Source organism: Amblyraja radiata, chromosome 2, assembly GCF_010909765.2.
Source record: "Amblyraja radiata isolate CabotCenter1 chromosome 2, sAmbRad1.1.pri, whole genome shotgun sequence".
NCBI classification, from domain to species: domain Eukaryota; kingdom Metazoa; phylum Chordata; class Chondrichthyes; order Rajiformes; family Rajidae; genus Amblyraja; species Amblyraja radiata.
Genome location: NC_045957.1, coordinates 121,479,161 through 121,491,901, shown reverse-complemented (window position 1 = coordinate 121,491,901; position 12,741 = coordinate 121,479,161). Strand labels below are relative to the sequence as shown.

Genomic DNA, 12,741 nt, shown 5'->3' with positions numbered 1-12,741 from the left:
TGATGAGCTCTGGGCCTGTACTCATATATGTTTAGAAGGAAGATGGAGGACCTCATTGAATCTTACCGAATAGTAATTCTAGGGCCAGAGGCCAGAGCCTCGGAATATAAGGACGTACCTTTAGGAAGGAGATGAGGAGGAATTTCATTTGGTGGTGAGTTGGTGGAATTCATTGCCACAGAAGGCTGTGGAGGCCAAATCATTGGGTATTTTTAAGGCAGAAATTGACAGATTATTGATTAGAACGGGTGTCAGGGGTTACTCCAGCACTCTGTGAAACGTCACCTATCCATGTTCTCCAGAGATGCTGCCTGACCCGTTGAGTTACTCCAGCACTCTGTGAAACGTCACCTATCCATGTTCTCCAGAGATGCTGCCTGGCCCGCTGAGTTACTCCAGCACTCTGTGTCTTCTCTTGGCTTAAGTCCATATTTGCAGAGATTGGATGAATGTACCTACCATAGGATCAACATTGTAAAGTGCATAGTATAAACACATGGGTCCATTTCATAAATAGGCTGCTGTTATACTGCTGTTAATATTTGTAGAGATTACACTGGGACAATATATAAGCCAAGAACACACTTCATCGATGTTTTTCTTATTCTTTTATTGATTGTGCAGAAAACTAATATTTAACCATACATTTTCACTGCACATTAGTCTGTGCAATATTGAAAATTACACATTGCATGGGGATTATAAAAAATGCATTTTTAATTATATAGCTGACTTTCACCATTGCTGCAGTAATAGTTATTGCAATTTTGCAGTACAATTAAATGCATGGATTACAGTGTTGTGCAAGCCTTGCTTCCACAATCTTTTACAGTTTTGTCAAACCGTACTGGAGAGAGATCTACATCGTGGAGGCCAGGCACCAACAGGGATTGACGGAGCCCTTCCAATTATCACTTTCACTGGCCTTCAATGACGAGCTTCTGTGCCGTGTACAAATGGCCAATGAGGACCTAAGAAGAAAAGAGACATTAGTACGGGTGTCAGGGGTTTCGAGGAGTAGGCAGGGGAATGGGGTTGAGAGGGAGAGATAGATCAGCCATGATCTATCACTGTGCACAGAGTCTCTTTGCCCAGAGGAGGTGAACCGAGGACCAGTTTCACGTTGAAGGGGAAAAGATTTAATAGGAATCTGAGGGGTAACTTTTTCACACAAAGGGTGGTGGGTGTATGGAACAAGATGCTGGAGGAAGCAGTTGAGGCTGGGCCTATCCCAACGTTTAAGAAACACCTGGACCATTTCCGACACTTCCCTACCATTTATCGCAGTCGCTGCCTCAAAAAGGCTGGCAGTATCATCAAAGACCCACACCATCCTGGCCACACACTCATCTCCCTGCTACCTTCAGGTAGAAGGTACAGGAGCCTGAAGACTGCAACAACCAGGTTCAGGAATAGTTACTTCCCCATAGCCATCAGGCTATTAAACCTGGCTCGGACAAAACTCTGATTATTACCAACCACTTTCTGTTATTTGCACTATCAGTTTATTTATTCATGTGTGTATATATTTATATCATGGTATATGGACACATTTATCTGTTTTGTAGTAAATGCCTACTATTTTCTGTGTGCTTAAGCAAAGCAAGAATTTCATTGTCCTATACAGGGACACATGACAATAAACTCACTTGAACTTGAACTTGAACCATTTCTTGACTTCAATATCTCCATCGCAAGTGATAGAGATTTGACCGACATCCACTATAAACCCACAGACTCCCATGGCTATCTGGACTACACTTCTTCCCACCCTGCTTCCTGTAAGGACTCCATCCCCTACTCCCAATTCCTCAGTCTATGCCACATTTGCTCCCAGGATGAGGCGTTCCACACCAGGGCATCGGAAATGTCCTCATTCTTCAGGGAACGGGGGTTCCCCTCCTCCACCATAGATGAGGCTCTCGCCAGGGTCTCTTCAATACCCCGCAACACTGCTCTCTCTCCCCATCCCCCCACTCGGAACAAGGGCAGAGTCCACCTAGTCCTCACCTTTCACCCCACCAGCCGTCACATACAACACATAAATCTCCGTCAGTTTCGCCACCTCCAACGTGACCCCACCACTCGCCACATCTTCCCATCTCCCCCCATGTCTGCCTTCCGCAAAGACCGCTCCCTCCGTAACTCCCTAGTCAATTCTTCCCTTCCCTCCCGTACCACCCCCTCCCCGGGCACTTTCCGTTGCAACCGCAAGAGATGCTACACTTGTTGCTTTACCTCCCCCCTCGACTCCATTCAAGGACCCAAGCAGTCGTTCCAGGTGTGACAGAGGTTCACCTGCATCTCCTCCAACCTCATCTATTGCATCCGCTGCTCTAGGTGTCAGCTGATCTACATCGGTGAGACCAAGCGTAGGCTTGACGATCGTTTCGCCGAACACCTCCGCTCGGTCTGCATTAACCAACCTGATCTCCCGGTGGCTCAGCACTTCAACTCTCCCTCCCATTCCGAATCCAACCGTTCTGTCCTGGGCCTCCTCCATGGCCAGAGTGAGCACCACTGGAAATTGGAGGAGCAGCACCTCATATTCCGCTTGGCAGTCTGCACCCCAGCGGCATAAACATTGACTTCTCCAATTTCCGGTAGCCCTTGCTGTCTCCTCCCCTTCTCAGCTCCCCCTCAGCCCTCTGGCTCCTCCTCCTTCTTTCTTCTTCCCGCCCTCCCCCCACCCTACATCAGTCTGAAGAAGGGTTTCGGCCCGAAACGTCGCCTATTTCCTTCGCTCCATAGATGCTGCCGCACCCGCTGAGTTTCTCCAGCAGTTTTGTCTACCAGGTACATGGATAGGACAGGTTTGGAAGGGTATGGGCCAAACACGGGCAGGTGAGACGAGTGTAGCTGGGACATGTTGGGCAAGTTGGGCCGAAGGCATGTTTCCACGCTGTATCACTCTATGATTGAATGGCTGGGTAGTCTCGAAGGGCCGAATGGCCCAATTCTTCTCCTCCAACTTATGAACATGTATCCCCACATAAAAAAAAGTCAGCTTCCATTTATCAGCAGATTTTCATCGAATACATGTGCTCGGTTCACCAAGGCCTGCTGGACCTCCCGGTTACTAAACCACTTCAACTCCTTTTCCGATTCCAATACTCACCTTGGAGTAACTGAGCAGGTCAGGCAGCATTTCTGGAGAAAAGGAATAGGTGACATTCCAGCTCAAGACCCTTCTTCAGACTCAAGTGGTCCTGAAATATCACCTATTCCTTTTCTCCAGAGATGCTGCCTGACCTGCTGAGTTACTCCAGCACTCTGTGAAACACAGGGCTGCCAACTCTCATGCTTTGAGCGTGAGACTCACGCCCTCAAGCAAACTCTCACGCCCTCACGCTGATCAGAAATTTCTCACGCTCTGTGGTGAGAAATTCTGTGATCAACGAAAATGTCAAAACTCAGATAAACTGCATGGTCCGCGGGTGTTGGAGAGCCGGGGCTGAGGGAGGGATGGGAGCAGAACCAGCGGCGGGAACAGATGTGGGGAGTCGGGGCTGGCGAGTGTTTGCGGGGCTGACGAGTCGCTCGCTGCAGCTTCGGCCATGGAGCACTCCGGACAGTGCAAGAGTCCCCGGGCCGTCGGAGCCGTCTGAAGCGCCGCTGCCGCGAGAGTCTCTGTGCCGAAGGGGCAGACTCTCAAAGGGAGGTGGTGAGAGAGAGAGGGGAATGAGACAGGGAGACAGGGGGAGAGAGAGAGGGGGGTGAGAGGAGAGAGAGCGGAGAGACAGAGGGGGGGGTGAATGGAGAGAGAGAAGAGGGAGAGGGGAGAGAGAGGTAGGGGAGAGAGAGGGGGGGAGTGAGGTGGGAGAGGGGGGAAGAGAGAGAGGGAAGAGAGAGAGGGGTGAGAGGGAAGAAAGAGGGAAGAGAGAGAGGTGGTGGAGAGGGTAGGAGAGAATGGGAGAGAGAGGGGGAAGAGAGAGGGGTGGCAAAAGAGGGGGAAGAGGGAGAGAGGGGGAAAGCGAGAAATGGGGGAAAGAGAGAGATGGGGGGGCCAAGAGAAAGAGGAGAGAGACAGAGGAGAAAGAGAGAGGGGAGAGAGCCAGGGGAGAGTGAGGTGGGAGGGAGAAATGGGGGAGAGAGAGAATGAGAGAGAGGATGAGAGAGAGGAGAGAGAGAGGGGAGGGGGAAGAGAGAGAGAGGTGAGAGGAGGGACAGAGAGAATGGAGAGAGGGGTGTGTGGAGAGGGAGAGGGAGAGAGAGGGAGGGAGAAAGAGAGAGAGGGGGGAAGCGAGGGGGAGAGAGGAGGGAGAAGAGGGGGAGAGAGAAGAAAGAGAAGGAGAGAGAGGGGAGAGAGAGTTAGGGGAAAGAGAGGGGGGAGAGTTAGGAGAAAGAGGGGAGAGAGAGTTAGGGGGAGAGAAGAGAGAGCGAAGGGGAGAGAGTGAGAGGGGAGACAGGAGAGAGGGGGGTGAGAGGAGGGAGAGAGAGGTGAAAGAGAGGGGAAGGGGAGAGATAGAGGGAGAGAGAGGGGGGATGAGAGGAGAGAGAGCGGAAGAGAGAGAGGGGAGAGAGAGGGATGAGAGTGAGGTGGGAGGGAGAGAGAGAGGGGAGAGAAAGAGGTGGAGAGAGAAGGGAGGGAGAGAGAGAGGAAAGAGAGACGGGTACAGAGAGAGGGGGAGAGAGGGGGAGAGAGGGGGAGAGAGGGAGGAGAGAGGGGGAGAGAGGGGGATAGAGAGGCAGGGCTGCCAACTCCCATGCATTGAGCGTTAGAATCACGCATTTCACCAAATTCTCACGCTGATCACAAATTTCTCTCGCTCTGTTGTAACAAATTCTGTGATCAACGAAAATGTCAAAACTCATATCAACTGCATGGTGCATGAAGCAGAAGCAGCGGCGGGGACAGATGTGGACGGGGAGCGGGGCTGGCGAGTGTTTGCCGGGCTGGCGAGTCGCTCACTGCAGCTCCGGCCATGGAGCAGCCTCAGTGCAAGAGTCCCGGGCCGTCGGAGGTGTCGAAGCGTTGCGCCGCTGCCGTGAGTCTCTGTGCCGAATTCGCCCAGGTGACCGGCATGGATCAGGCTGCGGCTCGGTGCATCCTGGAGGGCAACCAGTGGCTGCTCGAAGTAAGTACCAAGCACTGGGTAGAAACGGTGGAAGATAGTGGACTTCAAATGGGGGTGGTTGGAGAAAGCATTCTGCTTGCCTGCTAGATTTTCACTTACTGTAACTGCAGAAAAAATGTTCCCGATGTTGGGGGCGTTGGTCACAGTTTAAGAATAAAGGGGGGGCCAGTTAGGACTGAGATGAGAACAAAATTTCTTCACGCAGAGAGTTGTGAATCTGTGGAATTCTCTGCCACAGAAGGCAGTGCAGGCCAATTCACTGGATGTTTTCAAGAGAGAGTTACATTTAGTTCTTGGGGCTAACGACATCAAGGGATATGAGGAAAAAACAGGAAAGAGGTACTGATTTTAGATGAATAGCCATGATCATATTGAATGGCAGTGCTGGCTCGAAGGGCCGATGGCCTATTCCTTCACCTATTTTCTATGTTTCTATGCTTGAGTATATGGCAATAAAACTCGATCACTTGATTTTGAAGCATTCATGCATGGTGGAGGTATAATGTAGTCATAGAGTGATACAGTGTGAAAACAGGCCCTTCGGTGCAACTTGCCCACACCCGCCAACATGCCCCAGCTACGCTACCCTCCCCCCCCCCCCCGGGTCGCTACGCTCCCTCGGGCTTGGTCTCTCGCAATTTCTCACTCCCAACTCTCACCCAATGTTGGCAGCCCTGGAAATGTCACCTATCCATGTTCTCCACAGATGCTTCCTGACCCGCTGAGTTACTCCAGCACTCTGTGAAACGTCACCTATCCATGTTCTCCACAGATGCTGCCTGACCCGCTGAGTTACTCCAGCACTCTGTATTTTTTTTTAGTTTCTATCAGCTGAGTTTGTTGCCTCGCTTGCACTGTGCGCTTTCTAGCCGAAACAGATCACCTGCACGCTCTTAGACAAAGAATGAGAAAGGAATGAAAAGATACAGAGCATTCCTTACTCTCGAGATGCAATAAAATACCAGTAGATTTTTCTACTGGGTATTTTAATGAGCCCATTGGGGAAATGCCTCTTTTAAAAAGAAAAATCTCCTTAGGATTTTGCAGCATTGGTCGGCAGGGACGGACTCAAGGTCACGATGTGCCTGGCTGGATTTTATTTATGCCATTATATTATAGTACACACGGTTCCAGTTTACAAGGGCACTGGTCGGGCCTGGCAGCTCACAATGTAATATGAGGAATCTGTCGCAGAGAGGTAAACGTTAGCCGCTACTGTTAACACTGCGGCAGAGATCAGAGTCATATAGTAGTACAGTGCGTCCACCCAACTTGTCCACAATGGCCAACATGTCCCAGCTACATATCCCTCCAAACCTGTCCTATCCATGTACCTGGCTAAATGTTTCTTCAACGTTGCGATAGTCCCTGCCTCAACTACCTCCTCCGGCAGCTCCCCATACACCAGGCACGTGCCGTCAGGGTCGGCAAGGTACGCAGTGCCTACCCAGACTAAAATTATAAAATGGTCATTATTTTATATATATAAAATATATAAAATAGTCATAAATAGTCACGGCACGGGAGAATTAAGCTTCCCTAAGAGATCGATCTCCTAGGGAGGCATAATTCTCCCGTGCCTTTCATCCGCAGTACATTTAAAACGCGGAAGTATGTGCTAATCACGTCGATGATGCTTCAAGCCATCAGTGGCAACGGTCCGTAAAGGCAGCTGAGATTCTGCCTTTACACCGTGGACTGCGTGCATGTGCTGCGCTGCGCACCAGCCTGCTGCGCATGCGCACGCGCAGGTTTCTTGGCGGGTTTTTCAAAGATAGATAGTGATTACTTGAAGAGTTTCTCGAAGCAAATTACGAGGAAAAGACCAAAATAATTCAAAATGGCAGAACAACGCTGGAACTTAAAGAACGTCAACAGCGCAAAGGAACAAAAATAATTCGAACATTTAAAACAGCTTGGTACAACAGGAAACAGAGAGAAGAATGGATTTTGTGTACAAATAATATGGTAAGTAAATTTCTTTGAGCCATATGTTTTAAAATATTTTATTAATAGATAGACAATAGACAATAGATGCAGGAGTAGGCCATTCGGCCCTTCGAGCCAGCACCACCATTCAATGTGATCATGGCTGATCATCCCCAATCAGTACCCCGTTCCTGCCTTCTCCCCATATCCCCTGACTCCGCTATTTTTAAGAGCCCTATCTAGCTCTCTCTTGAAAGTATCCAGAGAACCTGCCTCCACCGCCCTCTGAGGCAGAGAATTCCACAGACTCACCACTCTCTGTGAGAAAAAATGTTTCCTCGTCACCATTCTAAATGGCTTACTCCTTATTCTTAAACTGTGGCCCCTGGTTCTGGACTCCCCCAACATCGGGAACATGTTTCCTGCCTCTAACGTGTCCAAACCCTTAACAATCTTATATGTTTCAATGAGATACCCTCTCATCCTTCTAAACTCCAGAGTGTACAAGCCCAGCTGCTTCATTCTCTCAGCGTATGACAGTCCCGCCATCCCGGGAATTGACCTTGTAAACCTTTGCTGCACTACCTCAATAGCAAGAATGTCCTTCCTCAAATTAGGGGACCAAAACTGCACACAATACTCCAGGTGTGGTCGCACTAGGGCTCTGTACAACTGCAGAAGGACCTCTTTGCTCCTTTATTCGATTCCTCTTGTTATAAAGGCCATTCGCTTCCTTCACTGCCTGCTGTACCTGCATGCTTACTTTCATAGACTGATGTACAAGGACCCCCAGATCCCATTGTACTTCCCCCTTTCCCAACTTGATGCCATTTAGATAGTAATCTGCCTTCCTGTTTGACCTATTGAAGACAAATTACTTGATAAAGGTCGATAGAACAATCTGCGCATGCGCGGTTTTCAAGATTTTTTAAAAGCCACTGCCTACCCTGACTAATTACTCATGGCATGTGCCTGCTATACACCCACCACCCTTTGTGTAAATAAGTTACCCCTCGCCTTCAAAGGTCGAACAGAGTTTGTGCAACACATGGTATTGTATAAATCAAACGTTGAATCATAAGCTCATTTTAATGTTTTCGAGACCTTTCCCCATCCCAAAATTGGTTTCCTCTCTATGACTGGTCCCACAACCTCCAGCTGTCTTCTCTGAAATAAAAACTCCCTAAAGTATTTCCAGTTGCCTCCTCCAGATTTCAAATGCCTTCTCAATATCAATTTTTGACACAAATACCTGGTCACCTCTCAACTTTTAACCTGGAGCTCGTCGCAGTTTATTTTGCATATTTTTTCTATAGTTAAGAACATAGAACAGAACAGCACAGGTACAGGTTGAACATACTGCCAAGTTAAACTAATCTCATCTGCTTGCACGGGATCCATATCCCTCCATTCCCTGCATATCCATGTGCCTATCTAAAAGCCTCTTAAACGCCACTATCGTATCTGCCTCCACCACCACCCCTGGCAGCAATCCAAATCTGAAGAAGTGTCTCGAGCCAGAACGTCACCTATCCATGTTCTGCAGATGCTGCCTGACCCGCTGAGTTACTCCAGCACTCTGTGAAACGTCACCTATCCATGTTCTCCACAGATGCTGCCTGACCCGCTGAGTTACTCCAGCACTCTGTGAAACGTCACCTATCCATGTTCTCCACAGATGCTGCCTGACCCGCTGAGTTACTCCAGCACTCTGTGAAACGTCACCTATCCATGTTCTCCACAGATGCTGCCTGACCCGCTGAGTTACTCCAGTCCTTCTGTGGAGGACACAGTTAAGTATTGTGTAAGGAGGAACAGCAGATGCTGGTTTAAGCCGAAGATAGGCACAGAAAGCTGGAGTAACTCGAGCTGTATAAACTAAACGATATAAACTAAGTATTTAAACTATAGAGCTAATGCTAATTACAGAAAAAGTGAGGTTATATGAATACAAGGACATAAATTGATAGCACTCTGCGCTCCACAGCCGGGAGGAGTGGCTTTAACTAAACAGAAGGCAATTATCTAAATTAAGCTGCTTCTGAAGTAATTTTAAACTACCCCCTACTTTGATGACTTCCTTCAATATCATGTGGGCCGTGTATTACATGGCACCATGGAGTTTAGAATATGCAGTGTACTGAAACAATCTGTAATAACTACTGCTGCTTACACATCGAGTCGTACAGCACGGAAACAGGCCCTTCGGCCCAACTCGTCCATGCTGACCACAGGGCTGCCAACATTGGGTGAGAGTTGGGAGTGAGAAATTGCGAGAGACTTGACAGTCCCGGCTCCCCGCATCTGTTCCCGCTGCAGGTTCTGCTCCCATCCCTCCCGCAGCCCCGGCTCTCCAACACCCGCGGACCATGCAGTTTATCCGAGTTTTGAAATTTTCGCTGATCACAAAATTTCTCACCACTGAGCATAAGAAATTTCTGATCAGCGTGAGGGCGTGAGAGTTTGCTTGAGGGCGTGAGTCTCACGCTCAAAGCGTGAGAGTTGGCAGCCCTGTGACCATCTACACCCCCACCTGCCTGCGTTTGGCCCATATCCCTCTAAACCTTTCCTATCCATTTACCGGTCCAATTGCCTTTTACATGTTGCTATAGTCCCTGCCTCAACTGCCTCCTCTGGCAGCTCATTTCAAACACCCTGTTGCCCCTTGGGTTCCCATTAAATCTTGCCACTCTCACCTTAAACTTGTGCCCTCTGGTTCTTGCCACCCTCGGCACTGTGCAAATTGTAAGCTGCTTTATTCCACAGTAAAGTGAAACCTATGTCTTACAGCTGACCAAATATATAAATACAAATGATGCAGGGAATTCTTTAAGATTTTGTGGACACAAAGACAAACAGATGCTGGAATCTTGTGTGGAACACAACATGCTGGAGACCCTTCTTCAGACTCAAAGGGCCTTTGACGTAAATTTCAATTTCATGTACTCCAGTGATGCGCTGAGTTACTCCAGCACTCTGTGAAACGTCACCTATCCATGTTCTTCACAGATGCTGCCTGACCCGCTGAGTTACTCCAGCACTCTGTGAAACGTCACCTATCCATGTTCTCCACAGATGCTGCCTGACCCGCTGAGTTACTCCAGCACTCTGTGAAACGTCACCTATCCATGTTCTCCAGAGATGCTGCCTGACCCGCTGAGTTACTCCAGCACTCTGTGAAACGTCACCTATCCATGTTCTCCACAGATGCTGCCTGACCCGCTGAGTTACTCCAGCACTCTGTGAAACGTCACCTATCCATGTTCTCCAGAGATGCTGCCTGACCCGCTGAGTTACTCCAGCACTCTGTGAAACGTCACCTATCCATGTTCTCCAGAGATGCTGCCTGACCCCCCGAGTTACTCCAGCTTTGCGCCCACCCTCAGTATAAACCAGCATCTGCAGTTCCTTTTTGCACAGGAAAGGAGTCGGGTCTCCTCTGCTCCGCTGTGCCCTCGGCCTGGGCACATTGTGCAGTGCTGTCATGCTCCCTCCCCAGGCGTCCACACGGACCCTGCGCCTGCCTGCAGCTGCACCAGATGCTGCTTGATGCGGGCTGCTTGACATACTTTACGGCCTCTACCTACAGATCCCTCTACGAGCCACTTGGCCATTACCTGGAGCTGTCACCTTTAATGACACCAAACCTGGGCAATGATACAGGACGGAGACAAGATGTTGGGTGAGGCATACGCAATGCTGACAACTCACTGCGCAAGTATGTGTTGATGAATGCAGAGACGTCAGGCGATGGGGTCGATCAACATAATACTTCTCACTTCTGGCATTGTCCCAGATGGCACCGACCGATTTAAAATCTTTTCCATCTGCTGGCTCCAAAAGACAAAAGCGAAGCAAGTTTCTGTGACTTCAGATAGTTGGAGAACAGCACAGGGACAAGCCCTTCAGCCTCGAGGGGCGACACGGACCAAGATGCCACACCTCAGCTACTCCCATTAGCCAAAGTTTGGCACTTATCCCTCTAACCTTTGCTATCCATGTACCTGTCCTAGTGTCTTTTAAGTGCTGTCACAGTGTCTGCTTCAACTACCTCCTCGTTCCATACACCCACCAACTTCTGTGTGGAAACGTTGCCCCTCAGAAACCTAGTGAGACCACACCTGGAGTATTGTGTGCAGTTTTGGTCCCCTAATTTGAGGAAGGACATTCTTGCTATTGAGGGAGTGCAGCGTAGTTAATTCCCGGGATGGCGGGACTGTCATATGCTGAGAGAATGGAGCAACTGGGCTTGTACACCCTGGAGTTTAGAAGGATGAGAGGGGTTCTCATTGAAACATATAAGATTGTTAAGGGCTTGGACACGCTAGAGGTAGGAAACATGTTCCTGATGTTGGGGGAGTCCAGAACCAGGGGCCACAGTTTAAGAATAAGGGTAAGCCATTTAGAATGGAGACGAGGAAACACTTTTTCTCACAGAGAGTGGTGAGTCTGTGGAATTCTTTGCCTCAGAGGGCGGTGGAGGCAGGTTCTCTGGATGCTTTCAAGAGAGAGCTAGATAAGGCTCTTAAAGATAGCGGAGTCAGGGGATATGGGGAGAAGGCAGGAACGGGGTACTGATTGGGGATGATCACATTGAATGGCGGTGCTGGCTCGAAGGGCCGAATGGCCTACTCCTGCACCTATTGTCTATTGTATCAGGTTCCTATTAAATATTTCCACTCCCACATTGATTCCCCGACTCTGCGTAAAGGACTGTGTATTCACCCTATCTATTGCCCTCATGATCTTCTACACCTCTAGAAGATCACCCCTCAGCCTCGTGCACTCCAAGGAATAAAGTCATAGCCTGCTCAAACTCGACAGCTCAGGCCCTGAAGTCATGGCAATATTCTTGTAAGTCTTCTCTCCATTCCTTCCAGCTTAATGATATCCTTCCTGCACCTGGGTGACCAAAACTGAATACAATACTCCAAATGTGACCTCACCAAAGTCTTGGACAACTATAACATAACATCCCAACTTATATACTCAATACCGTGACCAATGGAGGCTGATGTACCGAAAATCTTCATGTCCATCCCATCGACCTGCGACGCTATTTTTAGGGAACTATATAACTGCACTTCTAGATCCCTCTTCTCTACAACACTCTTGCCTAGACTAGGGGAATCGAGAACCAGAGGACATAGGTTTAAGAGAGAGAGAGTGCTTTCAAGAGAGAGCTAGATAGGGCTCTTAAAAATAGCGTATTCAGTGGATATGGGGAGAAGGCAGGAACGGGGTACTGATTGGGGATGATCAGCCATGATCACATTGAATGGTGGTGCTGGCTCAAAGGGCCAAATGGCCTACTCCTGCACCTTTTATCTATTGTCTATTGTTTAAGGTGAAGGGGAAAAGATTTAATTGGAATCGGTGGGGTAACTTTTTCACACAAAGGGTGGTGGGTGTATGGAACGAGCTGCCAGAGGAGGTAGTTGAGGCAGGAACCTTTGCAAAGTTAAGAGGAAGTTAGACAGGTACATGGGTAGGACAGGTTTGGAGGGATATGGGCCAAACGCAGGCAAATGGGACTAGTGTAGATGGGGCACGTCGGTCGGTGTGGGCAAGTTGGGCCGAAGGACCGGTTTCCACGCTGTATCACTCTCTATGATAGAGCCCTGCCATTCACTGTGATGGTCCCGCCTTGATTTAACTTCCCAAAATACAAATCCTCGCCCTTATCTGCATTAAACTTCATCGACCATTCCTCTGCCCATTTGCCCAAGTGATC

General features: G+C 49.0%; 1 protein-coding gene across 1 annotated transcript in view; it reads right to left on the bottom strand.

Moving 5' to 3' along the window:
• Positions 1–591: 591 nt before the first annotated feature.
• lyrm4 (LYR motif containing 4) overlaps positions 592–12,741 on the bottom strand; it is a 171,447-nt gene continuing 159,297 nt past the window's right edge. Inside the window, exon 3 of the mRNA XM_033014608.1 lies at positions 592–971. Within this exon, the coding sequence (XP_032870499.1) occupies positions 918–971 (54 nt within the window). The 3' untranslated portion in view covers positions 592–917. The remainder of the gene's footprint in view (positions 972–12,741) is intronic.